The sequence below is a fragment of the Mytilus californianus genome, unplaced genomic scaffold (genome assembly GCF_021869535.1).
Source record: "Mytilus californianus isolate M0D057914Y unplaced genomic scaffold, xbMytCali1.0.p SCAF_3, whole genome shotgun sequence".
In the NCBI taxonomy this organism is placed as follows: Eukaryota; Metazoa; Mollusca; class Bivalvia; order Mytilida; family Mytilidae; genus Mytilus; species Mytilus californianus.
In genome coordinates this window covers 2,275,876-2,296,274 of record NW_026262679.1, presented here as the reverse complement: position 1 = coordinate 2,296,274, position 20,399 = coordinate 2,275,876, and the positions used below count along the sequence as shown (strand labels likewise).

Below are 20,399 nucleotides of genomic sequence, written 5' to 3'. Positions count from 1 at the left end.
TAAGTCCTTGTGGAATTTTGCAGATTTTTTTACTAATATTATATATTTACATCCTTAGGTACTTACCAAATAAGGAAACTCATATGAATGGGTAAGAATTTAATTTTATCATGAAATGTGATTTTAACTACATATATGTATAAGGTAATAAAATTGAGAATGAAAATGGGGAATGTGTCAAAGAGACAACAACCCATCCATAGAGCAGACAACAGCCGAAGGCCACCAATGGGTCTTCAATGCAGCGAGAAACTCCCGCACCCGGAAACCTCTTTCAGCTGGCCCCTAAATGTACATAAGAAATAGGAAAAAGACATTTTCATAGAGGGTAACTGACTGTATTTTTTCTTAGATAGAATGCAGAAAAACATAATGACATTTTCAAACATTTGAACACATTTTTTTTAATCATTATATCTTTCAATTTGATTTAAACAGAATATAAAGAACCTCTTGCTTGTTAATTTAACTTTTTTTTCAAAAATAAAGCTGTTATGTACTTATTATTCAAAGTGTACATTCATTTTGTAGGTCCATACCTTCTATTAACTCAGCTCCGACTGGAGATGCCAAGAGAAGGAGAAGAAGGAGAACTAAATCTCCAGGAACAACCAAACGACCTCCAGAGGAACTCCGAGAACATTTCAAGTGAGTATGACTTTCTAATACAAGGAGAACTAAATCTCCAGGAACAACCAAACGACCTCCAGAGGAACTCCAAGAACATTTCAAGTGAGTATGACTTTCTAGTACAAGGTGGACTAAATCTGAAGGAACAACCAAACGACCTCCAGAGGAACTCCGAGAACATTTCAAGTGAGTATGACTTTCTAGTACAAGGTGGACTAAATCTGAAGGAACAACCAAACGACCTCCAGAGGAACTCGGAGAACATTTCAAGTGAGTATGACTTTCTAGTACAAGGAAAACTAAATCTCCAGGAACAATAAAACAACCTCCAGAGGAACTCTGAGAACATTTCAAGTGAGTATGACTTTCTAGTACAAGATGGACTAAATCTGAAGGAACAACCAAACGACTTCCAGAGGAACTCCGAGAACATTTCAAGTGAGTATGACTTTCTAGTACAAGGAGAACTAAATCTGAAGGAATAACCAAACGACTTCCAGAGGAACTCCGAGAACAATTCAAGTGAGTATGACTTTCTAGTACAAGGTGGACTAAATCTGAAGGAACAACCAAACGACTTCCAGAGGAATTCCGAGAACATTTCAAGTGAGTATGACTTTCTAGTACAAGGTGGACTAAATCTGAAGGAACAACCAAACAACTGTTAATACTTATATATTATATAATACTACAAATAGCAGATATATAAAAATTTTGATGAGTGTTTCATTGGAAAATTTGAAAGTTCCACTTCAGTCCTTGTGAAATGTTACTAAGTCGTTCAATCCTAATCTTGATCCAATTAGAGACCTTCACTAAATGATTTTCTTGTATTTATAAATCATAGTGGAATTTTTTTTTTATACACTGTTATTTTAAATTAAAAACAAACAAAAACAAATTAATTATGACTTTTTAATTTGTATTGCTAAAAAAAATTCTTTTCAAAGGTATAACTTAGTGGACACTGAGGGAATGTCAGTAGAACAACTAAGAGATATACCATTTGTACAAGTAGAGTAAGTATATAACTTTATGACTGTTTCAAAAATATTAATAGTCCTTTGATAGAGCATACTGTTTCAGAAGTGACCGGTTCTGTTGTTCAAAGCACTTTGATTTGGCTGTTCATAAAATGATTTAGTCAACTGAATTTTGATCCTTTATCATTTATGTTAATACATTATTGACCTTCAAACCAAAATTGTTCCCATGAAAATTGAAGAGATTCCCAATTAAACTAGCCATTATATACAGATAATAATATTTACTTGACCACACCTATAGTAGTAGGGGCATTATGTTTGTCAGTCTGTGCTGATGTTATTTGGACCATTCTTCTGCCCCATAACCAATAGACTATTTTCATATTACCGACTTTTGACTCCGAATTATATAATTTGTCGACTGGTTACCTTGGACATCATGGTACTCGGTCAAGTAAGAGCGACCAAAATAAGTCAAATCAAACATATAATCGATGTTATTTGAGGGGAAAGTTTACTGTTTTCCGATGATTTTGTAGTGAAAAAAAAAATGTTAAGCAGGTAATTTTCCCCCAAAATTGTACCAATTGAAAGCTTGGTTTTACTTCTTTAGCTTGCTCTTACTTGACTTGGTACCATGATGTCCAAGGTAACCAGTTGACAAATTATATAATCCGGAGTCAAAAGTCGGTAATATGAAAATAGCCAATTAAAGTTTTGTCTAATCTATATAAAAAATGAGAAACGAGAAACACTTATGAACCACATCAACAAACGACAACTACTGAACATCAGATTCCTGACTTAGGACAGGTGCAAACAATTGCAGCAGGTTTAAAAGTTTTAATGGTACAAAACCTTCACCCTTATCTGAAACAATAGTGTAACATCACAACATAGAAAGACACACTATAAAATATCAATTGAAATGGCTTAACTCAATCAAAAGACATATTAACACCAGTGAACATACACTGAACAAATAAATTTGATCTATGATACAATGTAAATACAAAATAAATAAACTAAGAGAAGAATAATTAAAGTAACATGTTATACCACTGTGAAATGTTAAAGAATTTAAGAAAAACAATATGCTTGAACAAAAATATCAGCCATTTGCAATTACTTTAAACATAGGTAAATGAAAATAATTTTGTTGTTAGGTATACATGTACAGTTCAAATGGAGAAAGGAAATATTTTTACAAAATAAATAATTTTGATATTCCTAGTACGAAGAAGTGAAAATTTATAGTAATAATAAACACTTACCAAAGCTGGTATATAGACCAGATATAACCCTGAATAAGTAAACATTAAATAACAAAAAAGCATTACAATTAGTATCAACAGGTCAAATTAATAAGAAAGTACGATTTGAGAGTACTCGCAGTTATTGACAGCTAGTTAAAAGCCAAAAACAATTAATAATAAAAAATCATGCATCAGAGACTAAAATCAACTAAAACACATCCCAGGGATTTAATATTTTAACATCATGGACAGTCAAAGAAGACATGACTTGTGCAATGTATGAAAATCTTCAAAGTTCATGTCTAGAAATGTAGAATTTCCATAAGTCTAAAGTTATAATTGAATGTTGTTATGCTTAAGTATTGCAATCTGGTATGCATCAAAGCCATAGCAGATCCTTTTCAAGTGCTGATTTTTTTTTACATATATTTTAGGACCAAAGCAGAGCCTTTCAAGGTGAAATATTCTCCAAATACCAGGCAAAGATACAGATCTCCTAAAAGAAAAAGCTATGGGTAATTTATTTTTATCCTACGAGCAGCATCTGTTAATAAAGAGCTAAAGACAAACTTCAAGTAATGTAAAAGTAATTTATAATAGGGTTGGAATCTTAACATGACAAACAAACTTCCATATGATTTTTTCTTGTAAATATCTTCCTTTATTGAAAAATTATTACTAAGAAATAATATATTTCCATAAGTAATTTTAAAATTATGAAAAATACATTTACAGGTGAAAAACAGCATTATTGAGTTTTTCAGAGGCTCATCTACCTCTGCCTTACTCTTCCCTGTGATTAAAAACTTTATATTACAGGGAACCAGACCACAATGCCAATCTACCTCAGAGTTCTGGTGAGGCTGACTTACCTCCCCCTTACTCCTCCTTGTTACAGGAGGCAGGACAGAAACATTACTACAGTGATACAAATTCTTACAGGTTTGTAATTGTTATAGACAATATATTTGTATGTACATAAGCTTTATATTTAAAAAATTAATAAGGATATGCAATGCCAGCAGTTTGCACCTGACCAAGATGCATTATTAATTTGTTAAAGCATTTACATAAATACTCAATGATTATATACAAAAATGATATACTTACAACATTCTGATATTATGTACGAGTTTATGACCATAATTAATAACAAAATATTTTTCATCTACATCAGCTGATATGGACCATGAGGCCAGTATGGGCATTGAGTTCTTAATAAATTGTTGTTTATGAATTTTGTCTACTGTTAAAATATTTCTGGCTGTTTTGATTCTTTCTTTGATATTTCATTGATATAACTTTGCATTCCTCTCAATCATTTAGAATGACCGTTAGATCTTCTGTCTCAGGCTTTTACAACATCCTTAAAACAGTTTATGAAATGAAACTAAACCTCAATCATTTAGAATGACCGTTAGATCTTCTGTCTCAGGCTTTTACAACATCCTTAAAACAGTTTATGAAATGAAACTAAACCTCAATCATTTAGAATGACCGTTAGATCTTCTGTCTCAGGCTTTTTCAACATCCTTAAAACAGTTTATGAAATGAAACTAAACCTCAATCATTTAGAATGACCGTTAGATCTTCTGTCTCAGGCTTTTTCAACATTCTTAAAACAGTTTATGAAATGAAACTAAACCTCAATCATTTAGAATGACCGTTAGATCTTCTGTCTCAGGCTTTTTCAACATTCTTAAAACAGTTTATGAAATGAAACTAAACCTCAATCATTCAGAATGACCGTTAGATCTTCTGTCTCAGGCTTTTTCAACATTCTTAAAACAGTTTATGAATGAAACTAAACCTCAATCATTTAGAATGACCGTTAGATCTTCTGTCTCAGGCTTTTACAACATCCTTAAAACAGTTTATGAAATGAAACTAAACCTCAATCATTCAGAATGACCGTTAGATCTTCTGTCTCAGGATTTTACAACATCCTTAAAACAGTTTATGAAATGAAACTAAACCTCAATCATTTAGAATGACCGTTAGATCTTCTGTCTCAGGCTTTTTCAACATTCTTAAAACAGTTTATGAAATGAAACTAAACCTCAATCATTTAGAATGACCGTTAGATCTTCTGTCTCAGGCTTTTTCAACATTCTTAAAACAGTTTATGAAATGAAACTAAACCTCAATCATTCAGAATGACCGTTAGATCTTCTGTCTCAGGCTTTTTCAACATCCTTAAAACAGTTTATGAAATGAAACTAAACCTCAATCATTCAGAATGACCGTTAGATCTTCTGTCTCAGGCTTTTTCAACATTCTTAAAACAGTTTATGAAATGAAACTAAACCTGAGAAGGTTCTCTTTCAGAAATTTGGTTGTTTAGTAATCAACCTTACCATAAATAGATACAGTTATGTAAATGTACATGTAACACTGAATACTGAAAACCAGCTAGTTTACACAACGGATATAAGTCATCATTTGTATGTCGAACTTTGCCCTTCTCTAATATGAATACGACAACAAAGTTAGAAAGCCACAGAAGCATATCACAGGAAAATTGACTAGAAAGAGCTAAACACGATAACAAATATCTGCAAAATAAGCTGGATTACAGTATGTTGAACTTCTTTTGGTAAAAATACAATATACATAGACTTACTAATTAATAGGGAGTAATTCAGAAGGTTTACTTTTGTACTTTCAGTAACCAGAGAAATCCATTGTATGAACAGAGAGATAGATCAAAAGTAAGGAAGAAGTTATGTTTTTTCTCCTTCCAATTTTATATTTTATTTTACAAAAATGTGGTAATCAAGCTGCCTCAAGTGAAAAAAAAAGAATACAAAATACATTGAAAGATACTAACTTGGATTTTACACCATGATAATTTTGAGGTCATGATAGAAACAACTCATGGAAAAAGAATTGAAAAAAAACAATTATGAAATTGAGAAATTTGTGTTACTGTGAAAGGATTTTATTTTGTGGAAAACAAATTTTCATGAATTTTGTGATTCTTTCCAATCATTAAATTCATTACCATTTTCCAATTGTCTGAATGTGCTTATCATGAAACCATGAACCTACAATGTTTTCACAACCACAAAATTGATACAAAGAAAAGCACTTCCGCAGTAATTTGATTTTAGAAAATATGAATTGTTGCAAAATCTATTGTTCCCATTTATTAACAAAACAGGGTTTTAATCCTTGGTACCCAGATTCAATGTATCTAGTTTCATAAGATACTGTATTTATTAACAACATAGGGTTTTAAGCCTTGGTACCCAGATTCAATATCTCTAGTTTCATAAGATACTGTATTTATTTACAACACAGGGTTTTAAGCCTTGGTACCCAGATTCAATATCTCTAGCGTCATACGATACTGTATTGAGCCGTGATGACGCAAATCATTCTGATCAGGTTTGAAAGCAGACTTCTTCAGTAATATCTATCTTAATCTATTATTTAAAACAATCTTCTATTACTCAATAACAGTACTAGTAGAGGTACTAATATAAAAAAATATTGCTAATATTTTATTATAGCACTTTATTTCTTCTACAGATTAAAAGGGGGAGGGTATCTGTTAATCTTTAAGATTCAGCTTTAATTTTAACATAGACATGCATGGCTTTTATACTATCTTTACAAAATGATTAGAAATGATCAAGGTATCAACATAAGAAGGATAACATATTACAATTTCTCTCAATTTTGATAAATAATTCGTAGAATCATATCTTTAAAACTCACATAGAGAATTAATATCTATGAAAATGAGAACAAATAAGTGTATTGAACTCTTAAGTATTGTTGGTGAAATTGAAGCTTATATTTAAACAAAACAAAACAAAAAGAGAAAAACAGACACAGAAAGTACACTATATGTATGTAAAATAAATGATTTATGCCATTATGAGCATAAAGCTTAAAATTATTAAAGCATGGTACATTTAATTAAGAAATAATGTGAAACTGAACTGGTTCCTTTTTCAAATATACATCAAATTGACCATATTGTTATGCTTTGTGGTTCCTATGTTCACAGTTCATAAATGGTTCAAAATGACGTTAGGTGATCAGCCATTAACATATGATTTGCAACAGAAAGTTATTTTTAACAATTTGTTTGAATTATATTATCTTTGCTTGAATTTTAATAGTTTTTTTATGTGATTTTTAAGACATCCAACAGTAATAACACAGATCATAGGACAGGAACACCTGGACAGAATTACAGGTAATACTTAGATTGTGGTCATTTTATTAAGAAAACTTCATGTGTAACACTGTTACATGAATTCAGAACATCATAGTTTGGAGGTTTACATTCCAGTATCTTTTAGGAATTGTTGACTTAAAATCTAGCATCAGCCCTCTGTTTAAAGACTTTGAATTCTAATGCAATTTTTATGTAACAATATTTTTCATTGGCTAAAATTAACCGTCAAATCTACAATTGGCATGTCTTGAGCCGCCATATTGAATTGTTGGAATCCACAAATGTTCGATTAATGTAATAGAATTAAAAATAAAACAATATTATGCAAATAGGAATCGTACGAGGAATGAAATAGCCTCTTGTTTGTGCATTTTCATTTGTGTGACGTCATGTTTAGCTATGACGTTTATGTGCCAATATCATTCATGATGTTTCGTGGAATTTTGTTTCATCTTGAACCATATAATATGCAAAAAATGAATCTTAAATAATATGGAACCTTATATAATATGGAACCTTATCATATCAGATAACAAAAGAATTATAATTTTAAAAACACAAAATGATTTCTTGTATTCACTTCACAGATTTTTGCTATATGAATGAATGTTGACATTTCATACCAACTGGTCATTATCCGATTGACACTTCCTGTATTTATTGAAAATTGTGAGATATTACTCTGTCATTTTGCTTTTTTTAGCAATAAGTTTGTGATAGAATTTACAATTTTCTTAAAGTTAAAACGAAAAACAGTGTTTTCAGAAAGATTTTTTGAATGCAATTATACTTTTAGTACCTTTAGATTGTTTAAAATACTGGCTACCATGTTAAATGATGATCACTCTCTGCTACCACCTTTGTGACTTATTACTCTCCATGTATGAATACAGTGAAGGTTGGAATGTTTGTTCAGTAAAACATGCTGATTTGAAAAGCATTGCAGGAATAAGCACAGGACACAAATGAAGGCAGCTTTAATCCTAAAGTTGTTGGAAATTAACATGAGCAGAATGGAACATAGAGTATATTTAAACACTGTTTTATTGCACAGGAAAAAAATACACATTTCTGTATGTTTACTTTACACAATTTTTTGACAGAAGCAATGTGATGAACATAAGAAGTACAGAACAGAGAAGTCAAGGTCAACACCAGCAGCAGACAGGAAGAAGGTAGGTCATATGACATAACATACTTAATCTACTCACAGTACCCAGTCAGATCATTTTTAAGTTTAATTTTATTCAGTTAATTGGTTTTTAAATGATTTTTGTCGAGCCTGCGACTTTTGTCGCAGAAAGCTCGACATAGGGATAGCGATCCGGCTTGCAGGTGTCATCTGACCTTGACCTCATTTTCATGGTTCAGTGGTCAAAGTTAAGTTTTTGAGTTTTGGTCTTTCTTTCTAATACTGCATGCAATAGGTCAGCTATATTTGGTGTATGGAATGATTGTAAGGTGTACATGTCTAGCTGGCAGGTGTCATCTTACCTTGACCTCATTTTCATGGTTCAGTGGTCAAAGTTAAGTTTTTGAGTTTTGGTCTTTTTTTCTAATACTATATGCAATAGTTCAACTATATTTGGTGTATGGAAATATTTTATGATCTATATGTCAGTCACGCAGGTTTTATTTGACCTTGACCTCATTTTCAAGGTTCATTGCTCAGTGTTAAGTTTTTGTGTTTTCGTCTGTTTTTCTTAAACTATAAGCAATAGGTCAACTATATTTGTTGTATGGAAGAATTGTTAGCTGTACATGCCTGCCTAGCATGGTTCATCTGACCTTGACCTCATTTTCATGGTTCATTGGTCAATGTTTAGTTTACTTGGTTAATGTTAAGTTTATGTGACAGTTGTAATAAAGCTTTATATTTAGGACTATCAACATAATATCAATGATTAGTAAAGAAGGCGAGACATTTCAGCGTGTGCACTCTTGTTTAATTATTTGCATGATTCAATTATTTTTGTATCAGGCTTAGCTAGAAATCTCATTAGAATACAATAAATGGATTTAGTTATTGTAAAATTAATGAATCTTATTATTAATAAGTGAATTACCCTATTGTAAAATTAATGAATCTTATTATTAATAAGTGAATTACCCTATTGTAAAATTAATGAATCTTATTATTAATAAGTGAATTACCCTATCTACTGCATAGTGTTAAATATCTTGATAAGTGTTCCCATTTTGTCAACATACGTAGTATTTGAAAATATCTGATTACCAAGGGGAATTGATACTTATCTCATTTATATTAGAAACAAAGTAAATCAATAAACATTTTGATGATCGTTTGATTTGTAACAATAAGTTTACATAAGTTCTAAATTATATATGGCAAAAAAACAGAAATAAAAGGTATTCTATAGTCGGTAAATATAAGATAACAAATTCATGTCTGATAATGAGATGCTAAGCTGGCTCAATAACTAAGTTCTGAAACTTTTGTTATATTCCTTCTTAATATTATAAATTAAGTGTTAGTATTTGTAAGAATCGGACAAAATTCAAATGAGAAACAAGTCTGCTCCAAAGTTTTTATAAAGCTGTATTATTTAAGAATAGTTTTTAAATTTTCTTGTTTCATTGATCTTAAAGGGGCATTAGCTTTCAAATTCTTGTTCACCAATTTGACTCAAATTCTTATATTTGGTTTATAACATTGTAAAATGTATATACAAATTATTAAAATGGTCATATAACTCGATATAAACATAAATATATATATAAATAGATAGCGACATGTGGAATTGGATTTGTCTAGGTCTGTTTGATTTCATATTGTAGGTTAAATAGAATGTTTATCTAGTTTTTACCTTTATAAGAATGGTTTTTAGTGGATCGATCAGTCAACCAAAACTCATCTCCAGCTAAGGGGTTAAATTGATGGTCACATGAATACAGGTTAAATGAGGCTGAATTATTCACTTGCAAGTGAATAATTCATCAGCGATGTTTCTTAGTTTATTTTGACAAAACTGAACAAAATTGGCTGCTAAAAGCGAATTATTATTTCACTATTTCACTTTCATTAATGATTAAACAAAAAAAAAATCATATTTAAATTTTTCTTATATCTTGTAGCTTTTAACATTTTGAAATTTTTCTTAAGATTATTTTTGTCTATAACATTAGCATTATTATTTTTTATATCCTATGGAAGTTATCTCCCCTGAAATTGTAATTTGTTTTCATGCATTTCTTTTTACAATTCCATGCAGGATGAAAAATAAAGTTGAATAGTTTTTGTTGTGTGTCTATATAATTTACACATCTATGAAGATCTATTTTGTAGGGTATTTACCTCCATTTTCCTTCTTACGAATACTGACACTCTTATAATCAAGATAATAATGTGTGTAAATGATTCCTGGTGCAATAATTTTAGTAACAATTGAGTTCTGTCAATATCTTGTCTGTTTCACAGTATAACCAAGATAATATAAATATATATTCATAACTGTATAAATCACAGCATCACAACCACATCTGTTTCCATTCTCTGATCATGCTAACTTTACAAAGTTTTAGAAATATGTTGTGTGTAATTGAATTGTAAAGTTAGTTCATATGCCTTCTTTAACACTTTTTTTGCTATCTAAACATTTGAAAATTCAGAATTCTTTTTATAAGTATCTTTGTGATGTTTCCCACATAATAGGTCTTACACATGTGAGTTTTGCTTCGTTTAATTTTTAAGACCAAATTTTTGCCTAAAAAATAGCCAAAATTAAACTGCTCACAATCCCTTTCAGTTGATAATTTATGATTTTTTTTTCTGAAATGACTGCATGTTACAGTAACATTTTCAATTGTGTATGAAATATTACAAATGTATTAGAGAGTGGAAACAAGTCATCCCATTACAAACATTAATCACAGTAACAAATCATCCACAAATATATTGATATGATTTCCGTGCAGCACACCACAACAAACAGCAGACACACAGGCAAACATACAAACAAACAACGAGGCAGTATCAGAGGAGTCCGACAGTGTATTTGAATCTATTACTTCTAACAGGTAAACTGTACACCATATATTAACTCTGATATTATCTCAAACTGTAGTACATGATAACATTCAATATTTTCTTATTTGTAATACATCCTAGATTTGTATTATTTTTCATATACAAATTATTTGTGATGGAAAGTTAAATTAGATGCACAATATAGATAATACTGTTATCCAAGTAATTTATTTTATATTTTTCTCATAATTAACCCTCTCTAGTCAACCTTACTACAATTTATTATATCCATGCTAGCAGGGGGTATATAGATTTTGATCTGTCTGTCTGTCTGTTTGTCAGTCATTTAAGTTTCAAGGGGTTTTTACTTAATTTGGATAGTAACCTTACTTGGATATATGATCACTTATAATAAGAGAAAGATTGTCATTGATTATGAGGTCACTATAGCTATGACTAAGAGCAAGGTCAATGTTAATATAAAAAAATAGACCAAAATTTGTGCAGAAGAGTGGTTTCCTGGATACTGAAACAATTTCTACTCATGGGATTACAATCTTGCTTGGATGTATGGTTATATTTGATAAGAGAAATATCCCTATTGGATTTGAGGTCACTTTGTTTAAGGTCAAGGTCAAAGCTACTAGAAATAAATGAAATTTTGTGCAGAAAAGCGATTTCCTGTTGCAAAATATGTTGTCATATAAGATGATGATCCTTATTATTTTTGAACTCAATTGTGCTAAGGTCAAGGTCAAAGTTATTAAAAACAGATTTGTGTTAGACAACATTACTGTTTAAAATCATCACAGAAATGAATCATGCCTTAAAGTAAACTGAAAAACTATGCCATCAGGCCACTTTAAGCTTTTCCCCTTATATTTGGTAGAAGGGGTATGTGAGCTTCCTCACTTAAGGTTTGTTAATTTTTATGATTTTTGAACTTTGTCCATAATAGAAATCAAAAGTAATATTTGTTTTACATTTTTACTTACAAATTTCAATTGAATAAATCACTTGCAAAACCAATATTTGATGATTCAATCAAACGAGGTGAAATATTTTTAAATCGCAACCTAAAAAATAATTAAATTTTTTTAATGGAGAATAATTTAGAAATCAAATATCTGATAGAAACATTAGTATGTATTTTGCATAAATGTTAAGTGTGTAATACAAGCTTAATTAAGCATATGTTTATTGCTAATATTGATTAAAATGTACTGTTTTATTTTCAGTTTATTTTGTCCTAAAGATATTATTAAAGGTTTTTTGAAGATTTTACTTTTGGGTGTGTTTTAGATCATTTGTTTGCATTCTGTGGTTGTAAAAATGTCTGGTGCATTCTATAACAAATCATTCTCAGATCATACTAATAATGATTGGATTTTTTATGACAAGGTGGTATATAATGGGAATTTTATTTTCAACTTATTTCAAAGTAATAAGATTTGGTAGATGATGTATTTCAAACATGAATGATCAATGAATATGAATTAAAAAAAAAGGGGTGGATTTCACCTCAGTGACACAGCAAGCCATCAACATGAGTTCTTGATAGAATAAGTCTTTTATAGCAGTCACTTTTATAATAACAAAATACTGGTGTTGAAAAAAATATTAGTTTATTACAATTTGAAAAAAGCCTTTCCTAATTTTATAAGGAAGTGTTCACAGATAACACATTAAGAAATTTCTTTTACTCATAAACTAATCATCACTGATACATTAACCGTTTTATAAAACTTTTTAGATCTGTAAATATCTGTGATTAGAATTTTATTTTGAATTTCCTAATGTGCAAATTTTTCTGTTTTTTTTTTAATTGTAAATTTTAACAGTTTCTGAAGTGTTACAGGAGAATCAACCAAATACCCACAGGTTCATAGTGTGCTTCATTATTTGAATTTATTGTTTATAAAGTTATGACTTATGTTATAAAGTATGATAATTATATTAATGTTTTCCAGTGTCCAAAATTTCATCTGTTAAATATTTTCACCAAAACAACAAATATTATGTTCGATTCCAATAAGAGTTAAAGCTTATTAGTTACATGTGGCTAGGAATTTTTTTTAATATTCATAAATACTTGGTCTATCTGACACTTGTATGTTCAGTTATATAGTCAAGTACACATGAACAAATATTTTTAAGTAAACTGAAAAGTTCTGAATTTGTGTTTATTACATTATAAATCTTTGGTTTCTATATTTGTTGTAGACAAGGACCATTTTCCCAGTCAAATGAGAGAACTATTAGACAACCCCTGCCTCGATCAAATGAAAGGACTGCTTTCAGTCCAGTAAATCAAAGCAATAATTACCACAACACTTCAAATTCACACAGACAGGATCAGTACAGAACTGGATTATCTCCCATGGGTAGGACTGAGTTATCCCCCATGAACAAACAGGATTACAGGCAAACATCAAATAATCAGTCTAATGGATATCAGGGCTATAATCAGGGGAAACAAACCTCATATACAAACTATTCTAACAGACCTCTCCCAGAAAGGCCCAATGAATCTTCTCTGGCTGACAGGACCTCTAGGAATTCAGGGACTCCTGAAAGACCAACCACTAAAGGTTCAGTAACCCCTGAAAGACCAATGACTAGAGGATCATCAGGTACACCTGAGAGACAAACAAGACATTCAGGAACTCCTGAAAGGCCAATAAGAAATGCAGGAACTCCGGAGAGGCCTATGTCTAGAGGGTATGGAACACCAGAAAGACAAACAAGAAATCCAGGGACTCCAGAGAGGCCTATGTCTAGAGGTTATGGACCACCTGAAAGAATATCTCAAGGAATGGCATATAGTCAAATGAATCAAGGGAGGTCTGTTGAAAGAGGGAATTATAACACATACAATAGAGAGCAGTCCCCAGGTAGTACAATAAATCAGACTACAATTAGACAGAATTTTAACACTGTAAATAAATTTGGTAATGATGATAAATCTCAGGAATACTCACAGAAATTTTCGCCTTCAGTTAAAAACACTGGTGTGTCTACTGATTCCAATTACTCATATCAAAGGACCCCTGATCGTAATCAACCCTCATCAAATGTTTATAGTCATGGATATGGAACTCAAGAAAGCATTAAAAAGTTGTACAGTTCACCAAAAGATTCTCGGGGCATGTATGCTACACAAGATAGTATACGAAGAATGTACAATAGTCCAAATGATTCAAATTATCGACCAAACCCTCCTTCGGTTAGGGGACACAATCCAAATTCACAAATGGTACGTTATTTTCTTTACTATTTATATATACTTATTTGATGTTAGTTTTGTTTTTAAGGTGTTGGAAAGATTTTAGATTGAGGTGTACTTTTTTTATAGAAATATTCTTGAGAAATAATTTCAAAATCTGTCACCAATTATATTCTTGTATTGCAAGCAAAATTTTGCAATTATTTATCCAATTTAAGAAAAATTTAATGCATCTGAAAAAAATATTGGAACACATTGCAAAAGTTCTCTAATTACCTTGCATGTTACAGTTGACCTTTGTTCTGTTTTCAGAGGAATAATTTCACGTTGAATTATCTTCACACAGTGCCGACTGTTCTTTGAAGTTGTATGTTTGAGTGGCACCAAATACTAACTGTTTGATTTAATCAGTACTAATTTACTTCATTAAAGTACACATAAATAAGTTAACTATAAGTTATTTACATCTTCTCCAAAAACACTTAAGTTGAAACAACTAATTTGTTAAAAATAGATATTACAGTCTTAAAATTAGGATGACATTGTCGAATTTGTCAGTAAAAGATCAAAGTAGCTTTTCTTCATTTGGTCTCTTTGGGAAAGTTGTCTCATCAACAATCATTCCACAACTTCTTATTTTTATATTGGAAAATTATTTGGCATCATATAATAGAGTTCCCTGCCATGTAAGATCTAGAAGAAGCTAGTTTATTCCCCCTAATGGTGACTAGGGTATACATCTGGCGATCTGTAAATAAAGGCAACAGTAGTATACCGCTGTTCAAAAGTCATAAATCGATTGAGAAAAAACAAATCCGGGTTGCAAACTAAAACCGAGGGAAACACATCGACTATAAGAGGAAAACAACGAAATAACAGAACACAGAAGTGCAACAAAAAACAAACAACAATGCAACATTCATAGAAACGAACTATTAAATAACAACTGTCATATTCCTGAATTGGTACAGGACATTTTAAGAAAAATGGTGGGTTGAACCTGGTGTTGTGGCTAGCCAAACCTCCGCTCTTTATGGCAATGTTAAATATACCACTAAAATGACAACATTACATGAAGGGAACAGAGTACAAATAAATGCAAAAACACCAAAGACAGAGAAATACATAAATAAATAATATAATAGTACATTTCGACATGTTAACCACAGAATAACAACGAATAACTAAAATAATTTAGGACAGTACACAAAAACAGCTTAATAGAATTACGAAGTGTGTGTCTCTGACACGAATGGATCAATGCCACAAAAAGTAACGTCACAGGTAAATTTCGAAAAAATTGGATATAAATCAAGATTAGGTTTCTAATTATAGTATTTGATGTATTTTATAACAGTTACGAGAATATTAATATAGAATTGTGTTAGTAATAGTGCAACTAACTATGTCGGCCTTTCTTCCAAATCAAACTGTGTAAAACAAATAAATCCTGTGCACATAGTTGCTTTAAACTAAAATCATACCAATGAACTGGGTGATAAATTATCTTTACTTTTACATACGAATAAAAGATAGAATCACAACTACAAACGATAAGACACAAAACAATATCCGATCAGAATTACAAAATCTGTTCATTAGTTTGTCCATTCGAATACTCTTAAACCTCTCCTTAACAAGTAAAAAAAATAAAATGAGTTAAGCATGGGTTTGAAGGAGGATATTGTCACTATAGTGTTGTGATTCTTGAGGTTGGGAAAATTTACCATTGCTTCCCGTGTCCTAGTGGTGGCTTACTTTGCCACAGGTCTTGGGTTCAAAACCCCAGCATGTACAGTGGTAATTTTGTAAGACAAATTATCTACTGTTACATTTGATTTCCAAAATAATTGTAGACTTTGTCAATATGATAGAACTCTCCTTTCTACATAAATCAATGAATGGATTTTCATGGAAAATTCATAAATAAATTTTTATGAAACCGCCTATTGTATTTCTTATCTAAATGACTTTTATAGTTTATAGTACTAGGTTATGTGTTCTTTTGTGTTGAATAAAAATCATTAATCTTGGCTAAAACTGAAGCTGTAAAGAAAGTAAACATTTCATCATTGATATCAGTGAATGATTAAAACTTGACTTTCTTTAACAATAAACATATTGAGAGTAAAAACTATAGTAATAATTAACTGCATGACATAGTTTTATATGGAGAGTCTTATAACAATACATTTAACATCATCACTACAAAACTTTGTTGGTAAAAATCTGTGGACATAATTAGCAATATATTATAACACTGAGTCTGACTGCACTGTCACTCTGCCAATAGAATGGGTAAAGGTCACATGAATCACATGCACTCAGAAATATAGATTAGGTCTAATAAAACTTACATGATTTTGATACAACTGCATTGCTTTATGACCCAATACTGTTATATAAAGTGCTGACCATTAACAAAATCTAGTTGATTGAATTCAACAAATATTATGAGGCTTTCAGATGGGTCCATATTCATCTGTTCCTCAATATTTGCCTGAGTTCTGTTTTATGATATAAATTTCCAAATTACATTACATTATCGTTAAGTTAAAATTTGGTAACTTCATAGTAAATTTCACTGTTGGGGTGACTTGTGTTGGAGTAAGTTATACATACAAGTCCATAACTCAAATCTTTTTGAAGATTTTTCAATAACATCATTGATACTTAATAACCAATAATACTTGATGCTACAAAATTGAAAAACTTTTAGGTAACCATGTCCTTATATTATTTACTTATATAGTTTGGTGATCATATCTCAGATAATGCTTCAATTTGAAAGTGCACTATAAGACTGATATTTCACTACTACAATGACTACTTAAATATTTTGTGGTCATCATCAACATTTAATAGTACATCTTTTTATATAAATTTCAGCATCCATCATCTCAACAGTTTCATCCTTCATATTCACCTCCTAAAAATCAACAAGATTCTCACAGAACTATGACTCATGAAAGAATTGACACAAGTGTACTGAATCAACCAAAATCTTCAAAAGGACGTAATCTGTGGACAGAAATATGAAATCCTCTACCAACCAAAATCTGAAGACAGAAATATTGTATACTTTGAGATATAAAAACTGCACAGAAATTGATTGTCCAAGTATTCTTAACCAACCAAATAGAGTTGTAAGCAAGGGAGATCTGTGGGCAGAAATATGACATTATTTACTGTGGATTCATTATTATTCCTTGGATAACAATTTTCGTGGATTTTGTGGGTACAGGGGAATTCCGAATTTAAATGTTCAGCAAATATAAGGTTGTATGCAGACTTTGGCAAACAACAAAATCAAAAATCAACAAAAATACAAGTTTTCCTTAATCCACGAAAATTGGTACAAATGAAAATAAATGAATCTATAATATAATCAGTCACAGAAAATCGCAATATCATGGTCATAGGACTTATGTCTATAATAAAACAAAATTTAAGATCGAGCAGAGTCAAAATAGATAAAGAAACAGTTTTAAATCAAGACAAATGTAAAACCATACTTATTCCATACATTCAAATGTGTTTTAGAAAATATGCCTGTCAATCCTTGGCCACAGCCTTATTATCTGTTTGAATCATTTGACAGGTCATTATGTCCTTTTCTCACAAAAAATGGTATGGTTGAGTTAGTTAAGTCTGAAATTTATGATGAGGAAAGATATCATTTTGTAGTTCTATTTTTATAAATATAAACACAAAACAAAAAAAAATCCACTTTAACTTTTAATTGTAAGAGGTTTATCTTATTTCACCAGTATTTATTTCACTGGTAGGGTCAGAAAGTTGAGAACTCTACAAGGATTGATTAAAGATTTTTCAATTATTTTACATACATCCATAACTTTAAAATTAACATTAAACCTGTATACAGACTGAGTGCTAAAAGTTGTTGTTGTAGACAAATGTCTTGAATTTGCATGTTTTTGTAAAATTTTGCATTGGAGGACATTGTCAACCAACAAAAATCACCATTAATTTATATGATACTTTTACTTCAGTTTAAACTTTGGTTTTGATTTATGATTGTCCTTTTCTATCATTTTTGTGTAAAAACCATCAATTTTTATACGACTGCAAAAAATTTTTTGTGGTCGTATATTTGTATGACGTTGGCGTCGTCGTCATCGTCCGAAGACACATTAGTTTTCGCACTCTAACTTTAGTTTAAGTGAATGGATCTCAATGAAATTTTACCATAAGGTTCAATACCACAAAAGGAAGGTGGGGATTGATTTTGGGGGTTATGGTACCCACAGCTAAGGAATTAGGGGCCAAAAAGGGGCCAAAAATAAGCATTTTTGTAACTTCCAGACATAACTTGTGTGTATGGATCTCTCTGACATTGTATCACAAGGTTCCATATCACAAAGGGAATGCTGGGATTGATTTTGGGGGTAATTGCCTCCAAATTTTAGGAATTAGGGGCCTAAAAGGGGAAAAAAATAAGTATTTTTGTAACTTCCAGACATAACTTGTGTGTAAGTGTATGGATCTCTCTGACATTGTATCACAAGGTTCCATATCACAAAGGGAATGCTGGGATTGATTTTGGGGGTAATTGCCTCCAAATTTGAGGAATTAGGGGCAAAAAAGGGGCAAAAAACAAGCATTTTTCTAGTTTCATGACAATAACTTGTGTGTAATTGTATGGATCTTTATGAAATTGTACTACAAGGTTCCATATCACAAAGGGAAAGCTGGAATTGAGTTTGGGGGTAATTGCCCAAAAAGTTTAGGAAGAGGGGGCCAAAAAGGGGCGAAAAATAAGCATTTTTCTAGTTTCCAGACAATAACTTGTGTTCAAGTGTATGGATCTCTCTGAAATTGTACTGCAAGGTACCATACCACAAAGGGAAGGCTGGGATTGATTTTGGGGGTAAGTCCCTCAAAATTTTAGTAATTAGGGGCCATAAAAGGGCAAAAAAACAAGCATTTTTCTAGTTTCAGGACAATAACTTGTGTGTAAGTGTATGGATCTTTATGAAATTGTACTGCAAGGTTCCATATCACAAAGGGAAAGCTGGGTTTGAGTTTGGGGGTAATTGCCCTAAACGTTTAGGAATTTGGGGCCAAAAAGGGGCCAAAAAACAAGCATTTTTCTAGTTTCCAGACAATAACTCGTGTTCAAGTGTATAGATCTCTCTGAAATTGTACTGCAAGGTACCATACCACAAAGGTGGGATTGAGTTTGGGGGTGATGAATCATAAGGGGGTTCAAAAAATTGGGGGGGGGGGGGATTTTTTTTTCCTTTTTTTTCTTTAAAATTTTCCATTTTAAATTGGTTATTTCTGATTTATATATAAAAGCAAATAATAATGATATAGTTTGAATAGGTAAATTAAAATTTTTTAAGTTCTTAGACCACTTTCATTCTGTGTGAGAAACCTATGCTGTGTCAAATATTTAATTACAATCCAAATTTAGTGCTGTATCAAGCTTGAATGTTGTGTCCATACTTGCCCCAAATGTTCAGAGGTCGTATCAAGCTGCGCCCCAGCAGAGCATTTTATTTAATTTGAACTGGAAGACAAAATTATTTCAAGAACCAGTATTCTTTTTTGACATAATAAATAAAACTCTACAAAAACACATTGGCAATGTCAAAAACAAGGAGATATACAGTCAATGACTTAATCACAAATGAAACTACGGTCAATGCAATTTGACTGCAAGATTAGCACAGTTGCAGATTAAATTTCTGATTGAATCTCAGGCACTCAGCTATAAAATGTTAATGTCTTATCTTCTATTCTTTAGAATAAAAGACTATCACTTGTATCATTATGACATTATTTATTACATTTTTATACTACAGAAGTGCTTATTTTATTTATATAATCTTTTTATTAAGAACTAACTTTCTTAAAAAATCTAAATATATGACAAATGTACTTCAAAATTCATAAATTTGTATTCATTCTTTTTTGATTTTATACATGTTAATCCTTTTTTTTTAACACCAGTAGCATATTTCTGAACCATTAGCCACAGGAAAATTGATGAATTTATTACTTTAACCCTATGAAGTGGTTGATACATTTTATTGTCAAGATTTTGTTAAGATGAGAATATGCAAAGAGGAACATTTATTTCATAAAATAAATA

The 20,399-nt window shown here is 30.9% G+C and overlaps 1 protein-coding gene across 48 annotated transcripts in view; it reads left to right on the top strand.

Moving 5' to 3' along the window:
• The window catches only part of LOC127733809 (band 4.1-like protein 4A), a 95,449-nt gene that overhangs the window by 32,174 nt on the left and 42,876 nt on the right, over positions 1–20,399 (top strand). For 9 of the 48 annotated variants that reach the window (XM_052243176.1, XM_052243177.1, XM_052243184.1 and 6 more), the window contains one exon: positions 59–91. The exons of 4 other annotated variants lie outside the window; for them this stretch is intronic. In XM_052243176.1, the coding sequence (XP_052099136.1) occupies positions 59–91 (33 nt within the window). Of the gene's footprint in view, positions 1–58; positions 92–531; positions 649–1,580; positions 1,650–3,306; positions 3,388–3,691; positions 3,815–5,540; positions 5,584–6,175; positions 6,263–7,026; positions 7,083–8,167; positions 8,240–11,000; positions 11,103–13,275; positions 14,309–14,590; positions 14,646–17,167; positions 19,517–20,399 lie in introns of those variants that run through there. 35 more of the 48 variants (XM_052243197.1, XM_052243174.1, XM_052243195.1 and 32 more) reach the window with 25 other exon arrangements.